Here is a 19,445-nt window from a genome sequence, read left to right on the forward strand (position 1 = left end):
ATTTTTATCTACCAGTGACAACAGTTTGGGTTGCATTCCATGATCCATCAGTGGAAGGTGTTGAAGGTTGCTGATCTTTGCAGCTTTCCTTCCCAAATAGCCATTTACAGTTCTTGGAAAGTTTATTCTCGAGTGGAATCTGAGTGATGTAATAACCATGAAGGAGGTGGCAATGGCAGAAGGCAAAATAGCTCCTTTCTGCTTTCTTTAGCAAAGCCCTGCTGATGGAAGAAGAAGAAACAGACAATTCTACCTCTACCTCCTCCTGACCCACATCTTTTACTCCACACGAGTCCCATGACCCCTGTAATAAAATTTCCCAGAGTCAGAAATGTCTTTTGGGTAGGGGAAATGTGGAGAAATTAGGGACCCCTGTGTGGTCCCCACACACTCCTTGCACTGGATTCAACCCTCTGTCTTGAGGAAACAACGTTTTGCTTTATTCTAATGCTACCTTTTCTCAATTTGCTTGAATCCGAATGGAGTGGAGTTAATGGAAGGGGTGTTATTGGATTCCCATCTCCTTCCCTCCTCTTCTCCTCAAGGTTGGGGTGCTCTCGAGTGACACAGAATCTAGTTGGGATGCACAGTGTGAAGGGGTCTTTCCATACATGCACCGCATTCCTGTACAAACCTAAATGCTTACACAAGAGCAGGGGAAATTTCAGCCAATTTCCCAACTTCCCACTGGAAATTCTCCCATGCTACAGTATTTCCAAGGAGTTTTCAGGAGAGTCTCAGTTTTCTGGGAGAACAGAGGTGAATGGATCAGTAAAAAAAACTTTCTGCAAACTCCCATTTGTGATGAATTTAGATCTCTTATTTTTTCCCTTGCCACACTACTTTAGCCATCTTCTGCATTATAGAAACCTGTGACATTTGAATAATGGGCGTAAATTTCTTCATAGGGGTTTAATTGCACTCCCATTGTCATGATCTGTAGGACAAAAGGCATAATTCACTTAGCCTGAATAATCCCAAGCTTGTTTTCTTAAAAGTCAGTCCTACTGAAATGGGATCTGCAGTCTGGTAAATACACTCAGCAGGTAACTGCAGGTTTAGCTATGAATATTTTGCCACTGTCCTCTGGGAAACACTGAAGAATATTGTCCTGTTACTGAATCGTGGTGACTCATATTAAATTCCTCTACAGTGTATTGACATTACTTCAGTAGCAATTTATTCACATTTTCAAGAATATGCAAGGGTTATATACTCAAGATTCCTACCAAAACAAACTATTTGTGCATGTGTAGTGAGTTTTCAGGTATATGCTATATGCTCTTACGAACTCACCTTCAGTTAGAACCAGGTGGATTGAAGTACTTATTTATTTACTTACTTTATGCCCCACCCTTTCCCCAGTGGGACTCAAAGCTGCTTACGTCATTCTCGCCTCCATTTTTTCCTCACAACAAACACTATGAGGTAGGTTAGGCTGAGAGTGTGTAACTGGCCCAGGATCAACTAGAGAGCCTCCATGGCAGACCCTGGAATTTGAACCTGGGTCTCCTAGATCCTGGTTCAAATTCCTGACACTAGTCTGACACTAACCACTACACAACACTGGCTCTCTTCTGATCTTAGGCGTCCTCTCCATTGGCTTCCTGAGAGCCAGTTTGGTGTAGTTAAGAATGGCAGGACTCTAATCTGGAGAACTGGGTTTGATTCCCTATTCCTCCAGTTGAAGCCAGCTGGGTGATCTTGGGGCAGTCACAGCTCTTCCAGAGCTCTCTCAGCCCCACCCACCTCACAGGGTGATTGTTGTGGGGATAATAATAACATACTTTGTAAACCGCTCTGAGTGGGCGTTATGTTTTCCTGAAGGATGGTATATAAATCGAATGTTGTTGTTGTTATGTATTTAAATGAAACAAGGCATCTTAGCCTTTCTGTTGGTGTGGGCCTCTTATTGGGAGAGGCAATTGTAGGTGACAAATATCTTCAGCCAAACTTCCATTAGTAATTGCAGAAGCAGACATAAGACTGGATCTAACCAACTTTTCTGCAAACTACCTAAAAACACTCTGTCAGGGATTATGGGACCTGCATGAAACACAAGTCATATGGGACAGGGCCTATAGTAAGGAGGAGGATTTGGGCAAGTTCCTTCTTTGATTTTTCTTTTGACTTTGCACGTCAGTAAAATCCCAGAAGAAGAGCAGGATGCTTGCTTGTTTCTTTGAGGCTGTAAGAAGCAGAATAAGGGGAAAGGGCTTCCGCTAGTATGCGCATGGACTTGGATCTGCTTTTGCTTGCACAGCTCTTCAGCTGCTATGTAGAGGGTCCTCTGCTTCATAGCATGGTCCTCTGTGCCTGGCCATTTCTGCTCAAGCAAGACCAATGAGCTGAAAGCACCACTGCCTTTGCAGTGGTGGGAGAGCTGCAAGACACAAGCAGAAGCAATGATAGGAACCATGCCAGAGTCCCTTAGCTCAGGACTGATTAAGAGCACTCATTTTCTAAAAGCTTTTCTATATACACTCCGTTCAACTTCCTATCACTACATTGGCCATGTAAGGAAAACGGAGAAGAAATTTGCCTTCAAACACCTTCCATGAATTGTCTTATTTTCTCTAAGGTATTGGCTATCGCAGATTGGGGTGAAAGTGAGCCCAAAGAACATGGCCTGACTAAGGCCACCCAATTAGTTTTTGATGAGGAGAAAACTAGATCCAGGGATTTTCTGGTTACTAGCTTAATTCCTTACCTGTTGTTTTGTACCAGATGGAAATAAATTGTGGTATATTTTTTTTACAGTTTCCCAAGCAAGGCCTCCTCCAAACCAGAAAAAAGGTGAGTTGCTTTTAATTTCATGCTATATCCTTAAACATAGTATTTTATGTTGTAAATCATACATGAGAATTTACAATTTGTTCTGCATTCTTTGATAAAATTTAAGCTGCAGGACAAGAAATAATAATGATTGTGTTTTGTTAAAATTGTATCTGTTACCTGCTTTAAAAAAAATTCTTTCTGCAGGATCTCGGACACCCATAATCATTATTCCAGCGGCTACCACCTCTCTAATAACTATGCTTAATGCAAAAGATCTTCTGCAGGATCTGAAGTAAGTAGGTGCTTAAAATATATTTTATAAAAGGCTGTTTCTTTAGATGTTAAGAGATTGAGGCATTCCAGTAACTGTAGTAACATTCCAGATCACTGTACCCACAATTCTCTGGGATTGCAGAGAGTGGCTGCTAAGAAGGGGTGTTTGGGAAAGGTCTGTTCTGTGAGCAGGATTCTGGAATTCACAGAGAATAAAGTGAAATAAATAGTTGGCAACTCTTGGATGATGAGAGCGTATTGAACATTCACAGTGGATTTGTAATACATTTTGTGAAATGCTTCCACAGCTTGTACTATTTTAGTGATTTAAGCATTCTTGCAGTAGTACAAGTGGACCGAGCTATTTCTCATTGTACAATTTTAAACTCGGGGGGAAGTATCTCCCCAGGTCTCTCCTGTGTGCACTCCCACTTCTCCGCCATAGAGTTCAGATACAGACTTGCATGCAGGACATGTTCATGGTCAACCTACTTTAGGAAGAGCAATAAAAAACAGCCCCAGGCCCATCTAGCATAGCATCCTGTTGCCAATATTTACTAGCCAGATGTTTCTGGAGAGCTCACCCGCAAGGTATGAAGGCAATAGGCCTCCTTCATTGTTTGCCTTTCAGCATCTGGTACTCAAAGGCATGCTACCTTCTATAGATGAAGCTTCCGTTTAGCTTTTATTAGTCATATTGTAGTAGTCATATTCTCCGTGGATATGTCACCTATTTTAAGTCAGTCACCATCACTGCATTTTGTACAAGTAGATTCTATAAAGAGAGTTGTGTTGAATGAAGAAATACTATATCCTGTCTTTTCGGCATCTACTGCTAGTCACGCTCACTGGGTGACAGTTTTAGTATTCTACAGTAGGGAACAGAAGAATTCTCAATTGAAATTCAAGATGTCCTGTATATCTCCCTCCACCCCAAACACCTTCTTTCCTTGATCCTCTTGCCATCTTCTCCATGTTTTCCAGCTCTTACCATTTTCGAGACAGCAGATCGTGCAGTTCTGCTGATTACTTAATGGAACATTCTCTGGTCCAGTATTATATCATAATATTGTAACATATGAGATCTGTAGAAGCAGAGGTATGCAAGAGTGCTTTGTGTTTAGAGTAAATGCATCTATGAAATTTCCCCCCATATTATGGGCTGGATCAAGGAAGAAAAGGAAGGGGGAGCTCTCCTTTGACAGCCTGTTTGGAATCATAGGATTTTCTTAGGCAAAAGTCATGTAGAACGATGGCTGTAGTAAGAAAGAGAATTGAGAGAGAGAGCTGGCTGGACCCAATCCTGTTTATTAAACTATAATTCTTTCAAGTATATTCACAGGCCCAAAATTGTAGTGCGGCATGCATCCTTAAAGCTTTTCTGCCTGCTGGGACTGCACACTGGTTTCCATCAGAAACCGGAATCTGAAGTTCCAGTAAAAAGAGGCGGTAGGGAGAGCTATAAGAGAAGCAGCTATTGCTGCTTTTATCCTGCGAGCAGAGAAAACATCTCCATTACCGGTCATCCTCTTCCCATACCACTTTGTGACAGAGATGCACCCAAGTGGTTGCATGCCCGAGTGGGTCAGTAATCATTCTGCTCCACCCTGGAAGGCAAACATTTAATAAACTATATTTACCTTTGAGGCATGCTTTTGTTTGTGTTGTACATTGTCTGAGGTATTGATTTGCAGTCAGTAGAATATTAGATCTTGTATAGCTTCTGCTTGGTATCTGTATGAATTATAGTTTGATTTATGCTTGTGTTTTCCTTTTTTATTCTAACTTTTAATAAAATCTTAATGCTGTGTGTATGTGATACCAATGTGTGCTCTAACATCAGCAGGAAATGGGCACACACTCCATATTGCTCTGTGCATAACAGAATGTTAACAAGGTCTTTACATATAACAATGCAGAGCAATTATAAAGGTCGGTGCTTAATCCATATTTTAATAAATAAAATCTATAAAGGGTTTCCAACAGTTTTAAAAGTACAATTTAATTCTGTACCATGTCTTAAACATAAAAGTTCTGTTTCCATATTTGCCAAACCTTACACATTTTTTATTTGATTTTCAAATATTTAACACTATGCTTATTTTCAGTAAGTATGTTAGCTGCCAGTAAGAGATCAAGAATCATGGTTTTCTTATTAAACAAAACTGATTTCCTTAGATGACGTAAGAAATAATATATAATATCTTTAAACCTTTATATGATTAATTTTCAGCAAGATTTTCTCCTACAGACCACACATACATCTAAAATCTATAGGTTTTGCATCATAGTTCCTACAAACTGGATAGACCAGCCAATAAATCCTATTCAATCACTGCAGGGTCAAATACCATAAGTGTTACTTTATAAAAGGTAAAGAGATGAGATGAGGAGTATTTGCTTGCAGTAGGGCAGGTGCTGTCATGACAGGCACTGTGCAGGGACGAAGATTACAAAAGGGAAATTGCACCTCCCACTGGATTGATTTCACACCTCTGATGGTCTTTCCTGATCTGTGTTGCTATTCTCCATTTTTGTTTCTGGTGGGGAGGGGATAGATTTTCCTCTTTCAGGTGTTTCACATGCCAGTGGACCAAGAATGAATTTTAAAAGAGAGGGGAGAAGGAAAATTATTCTATAGTAGTGAAGGTTCTGTTGTGTGATTTTGATCAGTTGAAGCAGCTGTTCTCATCTTTATTTCAGCTGTAAGAAATTTTGACATAGATCTCAGTGGCTTTTATCACACCAATATATGTGAAGGAACTATAGCCATGATATGATCTAGGTGTTCTGTTTGACATAGAAATCTCATGGGCAAACAAACTGACTTTTCTTTTTCTGAGAGTCCCTATGATATGAGTTATGAAAAACCTAACTGATAAGTTATTTTTAAAGTACATTTCTATAGATAAAGTATTGCTATAAATGTCTGGCAATCAGTCTATATGGGTTTCTGTACTCTGTATAATGTTTAATGACACTTTGACTCACTCTTAATATAGTAATAGCATCTTGTAATCCTGGCTAGAAGGCTGAGCACCCTACATGTTTATTCACCCCATCCCTTTACTCATACAACCCTTACTTTTCATAGTCATCACATAACTATGATAAAGGCTGCCAGTGCCATGGATAAATCTGGTGTTTTTTGCAAATCTTGTATCATAAAAAGCAAAAACGTCTCTCCCCTTTTTGGGGGCTTTGGTGGACAGGAAAGAGTAGGTTGCCTGTAAATTTGATGAAGTTTGCTTGAAAAATTACCCCCTCCCTAAGGAAATAATGGCCATTAAAAAGTTGGAATTCCTTAACTGGATTAGAGAGCCGAATTTTGAGGATACCAAATTCTTTGATATTGCTGGAACCCAGATCTGGATCACCTTTTTTTAATGCACACCCATATTGACTATGTTTATGGCTTGAATACCAATTTAAATTGTGTGTGTGTGTGTAACTTTTTTGTTGTTGTCTTAAGGATTTTCAGGAATTACACAAATCTATTTTGAGACAGCCTAAATTGTTGTTTTCCAGTGCCTCAGTGTGGTGACAGTCCAATTTCTGAGTAATCTCTAGATCATGAAATGACTATGTTTACCTTGTCTTAACAAGTCGATTAGTATTCATCTATTCATTATCTTATGTGTATCTTTAAGGTTCGTGCCATCTGATGAAAAGAAGAAGCAAGGCTGTCAGCGAGAGAATGAAACTTTAATACAGAGAAGGAAAGACCAGATGCAGCCTGGTGGAACGACTGTCAGTGTTACAGTACCATACCGCGTAGTTGATCAGCCTCTGAAACTTATGGCTCAAGATTGGTGAGGGAGGGTATTTTGTTGCTAATGATGTTTCCCATTCAGAAGTGTGTTGTGGGTTCAGCACCTTTCTCTTTTTTCTCTTCTCTGCTTAGGGACCGTGTGGTGGCTGTGTTTGTGCAGGGTCCTGCTTGGCAGTTCAAGGGCTGGCCGTGGTTGCTACCTGATGGATCACCTGTTGATATTTTTGCAAAAAGTAAGCTTTTATCTTTGCAGTAACTCTCTAGCTTGTTTTTGTAAATGAGCTATATTATACATCTGCAGGAGCTCTTTGTCTGCAGCCTCCTTCTTAATGTGCCTCCCCCCAAAACGTATGTATACACTGGGTAGGAAATGTCCTTACGAGTCCTTTTGACCTCCATACATGCACAGAAGTCCACAGTTTACCCTGGCACTCTTCCACAGGGAAGATTAATAAAGATTTAAAATTTCTTACTGTAGATTGATTGAATTTTTTAAACAAATAATTAAAAGCTGATTGCAATGGAATCTAGGAAAGCATCTAAATGTAACATGCAAATACCAGATTAGACTCTATCTAGAGCACATCAGACTATCTCGCAATATCTCACAATATCACTTTATCCTGGCTAAAATCCTTTAAAGTGCCACTTGAACAAACCTTAAAATAGTACTGTCTTTATCCTATGTTTTTTTCCAATCTACATCTCTCAGCCTCTTGCAAAATTATTTCTTTTTGGACTCTACCAATTGCTTCTGTAGAGAATAATCTCTTTTATCCCCTCATTTCAGGGATGTCTGCAAGGAAGTGGGCATTTTGAATGGAAAGTTTTTGTATTTTGGCATTTTAACCAACATGAATATTTTATCTGAATGCCATTTTAAAGGTCTACTTGCAATTGCATGTTAATGCAAGTCTATTGAACTTGAAGGTCACTTTTAGTGGATTGATTCCTTGTTCAATACTTTTTGCTCCTAACTCAAAGGGTCTGTTTGACATTCATAGATTTCTTTGTAAATGCATATATCCTTGATATACTTCATAAGCTTTCTCTAAAAGGAAAAGTTGCTGCAACATATTCTGAGATTAGTATTTTTATTTTAAATGCTGGAAATGTCCTTGATACATAAGGCTGATGTGCTTAACACAGCATGGTGTTGATTCCAGAAAAGGTTTTGAATGGAAAATTGCCACCATTGGGCAGAATCAGTGTATTAGTTCCTTTTTCCATGTGTTTAATTGTTCTGTTTCAACTATATTTAAGCTATAGATAAAGTGGCTAAATGAGGATTCCTGTAATTTATGATGGTGATCCTAAGATTCATAGGTCACCTGCCACTGTAAAGCCTCTCCCACATGGTTGATACTTGCATCATAGAGGTAACGTATGTAGGCTGTCCTCATTTAGATTACCTGATACACGTGGTGATAGCACTGCTCTGCTACTAGAGATCAGCCATGCTAAAATGAGAAGATTCTTTCCATATGTTCCTGCTATATTGTGGATCCCAACTGTGGAAGAGAAGTTTTTCAGCTGCAGCAGACAGGCATTGTGTGAGCAAGGCCTCTGTTTCCATGTTTAAGGTCAGGGCAGCTGTCCAAGATTATCCTGAGATCACATCTGAATGGGGAGAGAGGAGGTGTTTATTGTAATACTTCACTTCTATAAAGTAGACCCATAAATGGCTAGCAACATCAGCAAAGATCGTGGTAAGGTCTGCAAAAGCTTTCTGTGATTCTTGGTAGGAACATAACCCAATTACACTGCCTTCTGATCCAGGCTAAATTTGACATTCACCTTGCTGTAAATCTAAAGGCCGTTGAATTCAGCAGTGTTGTGGTATGTTTTGTTGAGTTAATGTCTTCAAATTATTTGATCCTACAGAGCTAATATTTTTAACCAAAGTATGCAAGTCTTTGTAAAATAGGCACAGAGAAAGTAAATTAAACCTTGCTCTAATACGTCCTAATTGACATCCAGGAGGTGGTTAAAATATTCCCCCCAAATAAATTTCCCAACAATATCTCTTTTATCCCCTCAAAATTGTGACAGTAGCAGAATGTCTCTCCCTCTCTGTCCTTCCTGCCTCAAGATACCGAGCAGCTTTGAATCGATTCCAGTACAGATTCAAGTAACAAAAGTTGCCACAACTCACTACTCCAATAATGGCTTTGCACAGAAAGTCACATGGTGCTGCAGGACACTGGCTTGAGCAGAGACTGTATTATTGATTCTACCTGTATCATTTTCTATAGACAGACATTACTAACTTGGCATGGGAGGAAGCTACAGGAAAGTAGTAACTACATGTAAGGAGATAATATCAAGACAAGGAAATAAAGAAAGATCAGTGAGCTACATTGAAGAGCAGTAATTTGAACCTGCATCACTTTAGTCTCAGTCTAATGTTTTCATCAGTTCACCACAGTAGCTCTGGAGCCTTTGGAGGCTTTTCCCCAAACCTCAGATGCAGGGATTAGAGCCACGTACAGTCCACCAGGAGGCAGCACCCATACAGTAAAATGTTTCTTTATGTATTCACTTTTATATCACTGTTCCTCTTAAGGAACACAGAGTGGCATATATGATATTCCACATGCATACACACATACTCAACAGCTCTTTAAGATAGTGTATCCTATGAGATTGTGATCAGTGCAAGGTCACACATTGAGCTTCATTAAAGAGTGGGAATTTGAACCTGCATTACTTTAGTTTCAGTCTAATGCTCTCATCATTACACCACAGTAAATGTATGCAATCTGGCTACATAGCTAAATTTATGTGAATCCTGTAAAATCTGACTATGCCAAATCAAATCAGAGAATCCCTGATCAAATCCGGAAAGCCAGATCAAGATGGGCCAAGTTGGCCCAAGATGGGCCAACTTGGCAAGAGCACATGGTGGTGAGCTGCTGCTAGAAGGTAAGGGGGCTTTCTGCCTTTTGCCTTTCCTAGCTACTGTGTGAGAAGCTGAGAGTGAGTGGGTTCTGTGTAGCTTGCTAGAGAGTTGTTCTGGTTAAGTTCTGTTGGGGGCTGAGTGAATTGCTGTTGTTTGCTGCTGGTTGCTGTTGCTCTTGGTTACAAGCCCCACCCCCTACTGTCCTGGGGTTCTGGTGGGCTAGGCAGGAATAATAACATAACATTTGATTTATATACCGCCCTTCAGGACAACTTAATGCCCACTCAGAGCGGTTTACAAAGTGTTATTATTACCCCACAACAATCACCCTATGAGGTGGGTGGGGCTGAGAGAGCTCCAGAGAACTGTGACTCGCCCAAGGTCACCCAGCTGGCTTTGTGGAGGAGTGGGGAATCAAACCCGGCTCTCCAGATTAGAGTTCCGTGCTCTTAACCACTACACCAAACTGGCTCTCCAGGAAGTGACCTCTTGAAACAAAAGGCTCCTCCTTGCCAGAGGAGGGTGAGAGCTAAAGGGCTCTTGGCCTGTGGCTCTTAGCCTGGGGATCTGCCTGAGGGACCCGAAACTGCTGAGAGTACTCTGGGTATATATTTGGAAGGCAGTCATGTCTACTGAAGCCCCCTTCGCAGTCACCTGCATGGAGTGTGCCATGTTTGTTTTCCTCCCAGAAGAGAAGATGGAGTTCACTTGCCAGAAGTGTAAGCTGGTCAGACTTTTGGAAGAAAAGGTTCAGAGCCTGGAGGAGAGGATCACCACCCTTCAGGAAATCAAGGAAAGGGAGGATTTTATTGACAAGAGCCTGGGGGCTCTGCACAGCCAAGAAGAGGAAAGTCAAGGAGAAGAAGAAAGAGTCGATCTCCCTTCTGAGCCTTCTCTCAGATCTACGATACAAACCCGAAGACGTCAACAAAGAAGATGCTCTGGTCCACTTGAGCTCAAGAATCGTTTTGAAGTGCTAGAGATGGTGACGGAGATGAGAGTGGAAGGAGAACCGCAAAGACCTGGAAGAGGGTGTGTAGAGGATATGGGGCCACACGGAAGTGGAAAAAAACGGAAGGTGGTGGTTGTTGGGGACTCTCTGCTCAGGGGTATGGAACGCCATGTCTTGGGGCCAGATCACCTATTCCGAGAGATGTGTTGCTTGCTGGGGACCAGAATTCAGGATATTACTGACCGACTGCCGAAACTCATCAAGCCTGCTTATAAGTACCCGTTTGTGCTGATTCATGTGGGACCGAATGACACGGCTGCGAATACTGTTGCAAGAATTAAAGAGGATTATGAAGCTCTTGGAAGGCAGTTGAAGGTATTGGGGGCACAGGTGGTATTCTATCCTTCCAGTCATATGAAGAGGAACGCACAGGGAGCAGACCATACTTGAGGTGAATAATTGGCTGAGATGGTGGTGTCAGCAGGAGCACTTTGAGTTCTGGGACCATAGAATAGGTTTTCTTAGAGAAGGCCTTCTAGCACATGATGGGCTTCACCTCTCAAGGGCAGGGAAGAAAACGTTTGGAACGAACCTGGAGAACATCAGGAGAGCTTTAAACTGATGCCGCAAGGGGAAGGGGGCGATCGACATGGGGATTTCAAGGCCAAATGAAAACAGTGGGGACCCACCTGGGTAGGACAGGTCAAACAAAGGTACAAGGCTACAAGTGTCTATATACCAATGCCCAAAGTATAGGTAATAAGAAAGAAGAGCTTGAGCTTCTGTTGCAAACAGAGGGCTACGATATAGTAGGAATTACTGAGACTTGGTGGGATGATTCCCATGACTGGAATGTGCTAGTGGATGGGTATGAGTTGTTCAAGAAAAACCGGAAGGGTAGAAGAGGAGGTGGAGTGGTGTTGTATGTGAGGAGAGGGCTTGATTGTCAAGAAGTTATGGAGAATGGGGTGGACAGCCCAGTGGAAAGCATATGGGTAGAAGTAAGGGGAGGAAGGACAAAGGGTATTATTGTTGGAGTCTGCTACAGACCACCTGACCAGCGAGAGGAAATGGATGCTGCCCTCTTTGAACAGATTGGTAGAGTATCCAGACATCAGAACCTTGTAATAATGGGTGACTTCAACTTCCCCGATGTGTGCTGGGAGACAGGCTCAGCAAAGCGTCATGAATCATGCAATTTCCTTACCTGCCTGGCCGATGACTTCCTTTTTCAAAAGGTGGAAGAAGCTACAAGGGGCTCGACCATACTAGACTTGATATTAACCAACAGGGAAGAATTGGTAGATGAGGTGAAGGTGGTGGGGACCTTAGGGGGAAGTGACTATGTCCTTGAATTCCAGTTGCTGTGGGGGGCCAAGGAAGTTCGTAGCCAGACTCGTAGGTTAAATTTTCATAGGGCCAACTTTGATGAACTTAGAGGCTTGATGAGAGTCATTCCGTGGGGGAGTGTGCTGGAAGGGAAAGGAGCGAGCGAAGGGTGGGCTTTTCTCAAACATGAACTTTTGCAAGCTCAAGCCCTCACTATCCCAGCAAGACGGAAACATAGTAAGGGCTCCAAGAAACCGATGTGGATGTACAGAGAGCTCCAGAATAAGCTAAGAGAGAAAAAGGAAATGTTCAGGAAATGGAGAGAAGGACAGACCCCCTAAAGAGGAGTATATGAGGGTTACTAGGTACTGCAGATCAGCCATCAGAGAGGCCAAAGCTCAGTATGAGCTGGGTCTGGCCAGGAGGGCTTGCTACAATAAGAAAAACTTCTACAGATATGTGAGAAGCAAACACAAGGTAAAAGAGGCAATTGGACCACTATTGGGAGTAGATGGAGAAACTCTGATGCAGGACAGAGAAAAAGCAGACAGACTTAATGACTTTTTTGCCTCTGTTTTCTCCCTGAAGAACTCAGGCACATCTGAGATAGTAGAAAATGTGACAGGACGCTTGAGTGGCTAGTTGACATTGACAGAGAGGTTGTGGAGAGGCATCTGGCTGCACTGGATGAATACAAATCCCCTGGGCCGGATGGGGTGCACTCAAGAGTGCTGAAAGAACTTTCTAGAGAACTTGTAGAACCCCTGTCCATCATCTTCAAGACCTCCTGGAGGACTGGGGATATGCCACAAGATTGGAAAAGAGCGAATGTTATCCCAATCTTTAAGAAAGGGAAGAAGGATGACCCAGGAAACTACAGGCCGGTCAGTCTTCTGTTTCTGGGGTGATATTAGAACAGATTTTAAAGGGATCAATGTATAAGCATCTGAAGGACCGCTCAGTGATCCAGGGAAGTCAGCATGGTTTTTTCCCTAACAGATCTTGCCAGACGAACCTGGTTTCCTCCTTTGATCGAGTGACCAGCTTACTGGATCGGGGGAACTCTGTTGACGTGATTTATCTGGATTTCAGTAAAGCTTTTGATAAGGTCCCCCATGACATTCTTCTGATGGGCAAACTGGAAGACTGTGGACTGGACTATAGGACAGTTCAGTGGATAGGGAACTGGTTAGAGGACCACTCCCAAAGAGGTGGTCAACGGTGTTTCATCAGATTGGAGGGAGGTGTCCAGTGGAGTGCTGCAGGGCTCAGTTTTAGGCCCGGTATTTTTCAATATTTTTATCAGTGATCTGAATGAAGAAGTGGAAGGGTGCTCATTAAATTTGCTGATGATACCAAATTGGGAGGAGTAGCAAACATCCAAGAAGATAGAATTAAAATTCAACAAGACCTAAATACTCTGGAGAAGTGGGCAGCTGTGAATAGGATGCAATTCAACAAAGACAAGTGCACAGTATTACATCTGGGCCACAAAAATGGAAAGCACAAATACTGGATGGGGGATACACTTCTGGGCAGTAGTATATGTGAAAGAGATCTTGGGGTAAGAGTGGACTGTAAACTAAATATGAGCAGTCAGTGTGATGTGATGGCAAAAAAGGCCAATTCAATCTTGGGTTGTATCAAAGGGGCCATAGCGTCGAAATCACAGGAGGTCATAGCCCCTCTCTATACTGCCTTGGTCAGGCCGCACCTGGAGTATTGTGTGCAGTACTGGAGGCCTCACTTCAAAAAGGATGTGGACAAAATTGAGAGGGTGCAGAGGAGAGCTACGAGGATGGTCAGGGGTGTGGAGACTGAGCCCTACGAGGAAAGGCTGAGGGCCTTGGGAATGTTTAGTTTGGAGAAGAGGAGGTTGAGGAGGGACATGATTGTTCTCTTTAAATATTTGAAAGGCTGTCATTTGGAGGAGGGCAAGGAGCTGTTCCAGTTGGCAGCAGAGGGTAGGACCCGAAGCAATGGGCTTAAATTACATGCACAAAGGTACCGGCTGGATATTAGGAAAAACTTTTTCACGGTCAGAGTAGTTCAAAAGTGGAATCAGCTGCCTAGGGAGGTGGTGAGCTCCCCTTCACTGGCAGTTTTCAAGAAGAGGCTGGATGAATACTTGTCAGAGATGCTTTAGGCTGATCCTGCACTGGGCAGGGGGTTGGACTAGATGGTCTGTATGGCCCCTTCCAACTCTATGATTCTAAGTTAATTCAGTTAAATCTGGCAAATGTTGGTTGCTTTAGGCTCCTTTTTCTTCTTTCCTAGGCTTTTCTCAGTAAAGGAAGGGGGAGTAGGGCAGGAGGGAGGAGGAGAGAGTGAGTGGCTAATTGTATTTCCAGTTGGATTCTCTGGGAGGGTGGAAGCTTTTTCAAATTCTGCAAAGGAGGTTAAAAAGAAGTTATGGTTCAAAACAGACTCCATTTTGAATAGGAGACTGAAATGGTGTTCTCTTGCTCCTGGAACAGGAAGATTCAGAGAGGTGTTAGGGACAGTAGAGAATTTGGCATACCATGTAAGTACTACAGACAAGCAGAAGCAAATCCTCAGAAACATCCAAAGTGAAGCTAGAGAATGCTGTTGTGTTGTTCTTGTGTGTAATATAAACTTTCTTCATTGCAGCAGTGGGAGAGAACAGAGTAGTCAGTAATGAAGAGAGGCTGCAACCTGCAGCTCTGTCTAGAGGTTCTCTGAGCCAGTGAGAGTGACAGTGTAGGCTGCAGACTAGAATGCAGAGACTAGAGAGAGGAGAACTCAGATTTTCCAAAATGACTACTCCATCTCAGTTTCTGAGGCCTTCCTTAGGAGAGGGATCTGTGAAGTCACAACAGCTGTTCGCTTGCCAGTACCTTATGCTTGGTGGTTCTGCTGCTGTGTGTACTTGGTTCTGTGGTGTTCCCTCATTGGCCCTGGATTCTGTAAGTGAAACCTGTTCTGTGGAGCTTACAACAGTGCTAATTTCTTATGTTTGGTTTTGGTGGGATTTGCTGGTTTGACAAGATTTTCTGGTGTGATGTTCCTCTTACTTCACTGTGGTTCTGAGGGGATTTCAGTCTATCAATTCAGTTTCGTTCTGTTGGGCTTCCTCTGGGTTCAGCCTGCACTTGGGAATGGCTAGTTTGTGCCTTGCCACTGTATGTTTTGCCTGAGCCAGCTTGGAGATTTCCCCACCGTAGGAAACGTAGGGATCCATAGAACTGGTCCCTAGGGTCCAATCTTCCTGAAACATGGGAGATCTTCAGCGGATAGGAAGAAGCAGGCTCTCGGCATATTTGGTGAAGTTTGCTGAAAATGCACCACCACCACCACCCCGGACACACACACACACCTGAATAGTTTTCCCCATAGGGCATAATGGCTGGATACATTTTGGGATTCTCTAATCTTGCCAAAGCAGATTAAAGAATCTTACCCAGATGTCAGAGAGACTGATTTTTTGTTTTCCTGAAACCCAAATCTGGATCAACTGATTTATTTATTTATTTTATTTTTAATGCAAACTTCTACACTACAGTAGCTCTGGTGGCTTGAGAATAGATAGAACACAGATGAGTTTGTATGAAAGCTCCATTTGTCTTTCTATGTGGATGGTTTATAAGATGCTGCTCCTATCCTCATGGTAGTAGATGTTTGAGTGCCTCCACCATTGCAGGAATTGCAGAGTACCAGCTCATACAAATGGCGAGTCCACTCAAACCTAGCTTGATGACCACTGATGTCACCGCATGCTAAGGAATCAAATGCACATGGCTCACTATGCGTGAGTTGGTTCTGTGACTTGTCTTGTATGTCTTAACTGTAATCATACAGAATGAGTTGTGGACTCAATAACCACTAAACTACCACTTTTCTTCTTCACTTCTTTTTATATTTTTGTAGTTAAAGCTTTCCACCTTAAATACGATGAAGTCCGTCTAGACCCAAATGTCCAGAAATGGGATGTAACAGTGTTAGAACTCAGTTATCACAAACGGCATTTGGATAGACCAGTGTTCCTGCGTTTCTGGGAAACATTGGACAGGTAAATATCAAGCTCATACTGGAGGAGGAAAATATTGAAGGTTGCAAGGACACTGTTTAAAGATTCACACAATAACATGTCAAATTTGCCTGCTAGCTGTTTAGGATTAAAAAGTCTTCTGCCATTAATGGTAGTTTATTTCATGGTTGCTGGCACAATTTGGCCATCTTTACCAACTATGTGTAAGAGCACCTATGGAATTCCACTCTCCTGGCTGTCACTTAACTCGCTCAGAATGGTGGTAGAAGCCTTGCATTAGATCCATTGGTTAGTGAGCAAATTAATGAGATGTAAGAATGGATTTTCTAACTATGTATATAATTGTATTTTAGCAAACTATTAATTTATCAGAGGGTTTGACACATACCCCGCTCTATGAAATGCAACTAATAAGGCTCATGTGTGCAAGCCCCTGCTAATTTTAGAGTCTTATCTAGAAGTTATATTATTGATATTTTCATTTAATCCAGACTGTACTGCTCTGAAAGCCTGTTCACATTACCTTCATTTCAGAATATTGCTCAGAATAGTGAAAGATTACAACTGAAGGTAGTTAATGGGGAAATATATTAGCAAATTAATCCTGTTGTTTTGAGGCTGTAGTGAAACACCCAGTTTGGGCAATGTGTAAGGTAAGAGTAACCACCTGCTTGGTTCCAAATGCTAGCAAAAATGTATTGCTCTAGCCACATTCCTGAGCAGAGTTGTTACATGTTGGACATTACAGTCATGTTTTTTTCTTAATATTGCAGGTACATGGTAAAGCACAAATCTCACCTGAGATTCTGAATTTGTGACTGCCATTTTATTTTCTCAAACCTTGGATTCAGGAATCTGGAAGCTGCTCTGGTCTACAGAAGAGAGTTCTCCCTGTCCACATTTGTCAAGAACAGTTTACAGATGAAGAAGGGAGTCATTGTTGAATCTTTTATAAGACCTTGTTGGACTGCTGAATTGCAATGACAGGTTGACAACCTGCCATCATTACGAGCAAAGGGTTTTGCTTAAAACTTATTTTTTAATAACATAAGCCTTCTAGCATGCAATTCAAATTGTATATTTTGATAGCAGCCATTTCTTCCCCATTTTGTTAAATTAGCAGCATTTTTACATTTTATTTTTTTTTTGCTTATGAATAGAACATAGGTTGATTTTCACAGAAGGTTATGAACTTGTGTGTGTATGTATATATAGGTGTTCTAAACCACTGCGCTTCTGATCATAGTTCTTGGTTCTTTTCTTTGTTTCACTTATGAAAAACAAATTCTGTTGTGATTGGTATTATCCTTCTAGTCTAAAGAATTATAGGAACTAAGCAAAGTGAAGACTGCTTTAGATTAATCAAATTGTCAGCCTGTATATGTACTGTATATTATTTCAGTCTTTGGGAAAAGGATGAAAAAAATCCAAAAAACTGCTTCTTTTCTTTTATTATGACGACACTTTACCAAAACTGTAAAAAGAAACAACACATTATGAATACTCTTGAATTATAACATCCTCCATGGAAAATTCATTAACTTAACATTTGTGTGTGCATATAACCCACATTGAGGCGTATATGAAACTCTATATACACAAGAATATACTTAGAACTGGAGGGTGTCTGGGATTATTTTTTATCATGGAAATCACAAAGCAGAGTCATAGAATCAGTTCTTTGAATCCTGACTGAGGCAGACTGTGTTCTTAAATTCCCATAGTGGTATGGAAGACGCAGCAATATTGTTTCATTCCATGCCAGTGTGTAACATGGGAAACCTCGGGACCATGTAGAAGGAGCCCATGCTGCATTTTTTCTCTGTACCCTTCCAGGTTGCTGTTAACCTCGTTTTCTAAGGGTTAACATTGACATAAGGAACAACTGAATCATACATTTCTCCTGTGTGGTCCACAGCTTTCCTTGTTACCCTCCCACGCCTCATACAGGAAAATATGTTGTCTCACACCTCCTAGGTAATGTAAGAGCCCTGTCTCAGTGGCACAAATCCAGACACAGTGTCAAGTTATGGTTATGACTGGCTAAGCTAGCTAACTTTCCAGTAACCAAAGAGCATGCTTGCTTGATCGGGAATGAGCATAACAAAGAGAAGAAAGTGCTGGTTATTTCCATGGCATTTGTATTTTATAACATAATTGCTGAATGCTGCAGAACGCTGAGTAAACAAAAATTATCCTTAGCATAAACTTTCAGACAGATTTTTTTGAGATGGGCAAACCACTCATTTCTGCCTTTTGAAACCATGTTTTTAAGCTGTGCATCTGAGGTTTGACAAAAGTAAAAATATTCTAGATATTCTTCCTAGTTTTGCCTTTTTTATTTTCTAATTGGTTCCTTGTGGAGCATTTCCTAATGTGAAATGTTAAGACATTTCTTACTGTTTCCCTCTTAAGCTACGGGTGAGGTCTAGGTGGCTTTGAGGACACTATGGATACTTTTCATATTTATTTCTAATATACTGAAACTGTGATTTCTATTTTGTTTTAGTTAGAGCAAGAATCAATTTTCCAACCTTTCAATGCTTTTTTTAAAGTGATGTTAAGAATTCACATTGGTAGTATTTTTGAAAGCATATCACAATAGAACTAGGTAGATGAACCAAATCAGGATTGGAATGTGTTTTTAAAATAAAGAGGTTTCAGAAATCTCTCCACTGACTGTTCCTGCACTTTTATTTAGCATGATGAGAATCAAAGCCACTTAATTTCTTTACTTATATAATGGCGTGCATTTTTTTAAAAAGTTAACTCTTATTTTCTACTAATGGAAAAAGAACCCTACCATGTGAGGAAGCTCACATTTTTATGGAATTGTAAGGAGACTCAACTATGGAATTGTAAATTATAATAGTGTTGTGTTTGTTGTAATGTCCAGTGCTTTAAGTAGAAATGTGATATTCTGCAATTTATGGCTCTCATCTAGAATTCTATATGTAGTCCAAAGTCTGAGCCTTGTGAAGTGAACATTTACCTTTGTTGGAAGACGGACATGTAGAAATCTCTTACACTTGTGTAGCTTCTTTGATCAGAGTGAATAAGGAAGGCCTTATGTGTTTGAAAGTCTTATGCGCACAAGTTCCTTTGTGAGCAAGAAGCTACTGCCCAAATCTCACAAGGGCATTGCACAATGCAGAACCATGTGAGGTTAATGCTAGACACCTTTGGGTATGCACACGATTATGAAGAGTATTAGTATAATTTATCATTTATTTCTTAGTGAAACATATTAGCATCATGTCCACTAATGGATAAGGGGTTTTGGAGAGAAAATATTTCTTCCTCATGTTTAGCATCTATCTCTATTCTTCTGAATTTTCTGCTATGTCACTTCGTGTGTTAGGAACATCCTTTTCCTTTAGTGTCAGACTAGGATTTGGGAGACCCAGATTCAATCCACTCTTATATGGAA

General features: G+C 41.2%; 1 protein-coding gene across 2 annotated transcripts in view; it reads left to right on the forward strand.

Moving 5' to 3' along the window:
* CDC73 (cell division cycle 73) overlaps nucleotides 1-18,686 on the forward strand; it is a 153,917-nt gene extending 135,231 nt beyond the window's left edge. The window contains exons 12-17 of one of the 2 annotated variants that reach the window (XM_054979549.1): nucleotides 2,761-2,796; nucleotides 2,983-3,070; nucleotides 6,702-6,863; nucleotides 6,956-7,056; nucleotides 15,895-16,036; nucleotides 16,789-18,686. In XM_054979549.1, coding sequence (XP_054835524.1) covers nucleotides 2,761-2,796; nucleotides 2,983-3,070; nucleotides 6,702-6,863; nucleotides 6,956-7,056; nucleotides 15,895-16,036; nucleotides 16,789-16,825 — 566 coding nt within the window. In that variant the 3' untranslated portion in view covers nucleotides 16,826-18,686. Of the gene's footprint in view, nucleotides 1-2,760; nucleotides 2,797-2,982; nucleotides 3,071-6,701; nucleotides 6,864-6,955; nucleotides 7,057-15,894; nucleotides 16,037-16,788 lie in introns of those variants that run through there. The other variant, XR_008597027.1, reaches the window with a different exon arrangement.
* Nucleotides 18,687-19,445: the final 759 nt, after the last annotated feature.

Source organism: Eublepharis macularius, chromosome 5 (genome assembly GCF_028583425.1).
Source record: "Eublepharis macularius isolate TG4126 chromosome 5, MPM_Emac_v1.0, whole genome shotgun sequence".
NCBI lineage: Eukaryota > Metazoa > Chordata > Lepidosauria > Squamata > Eublepharidae > Eublepharis > Eublepharis macularius.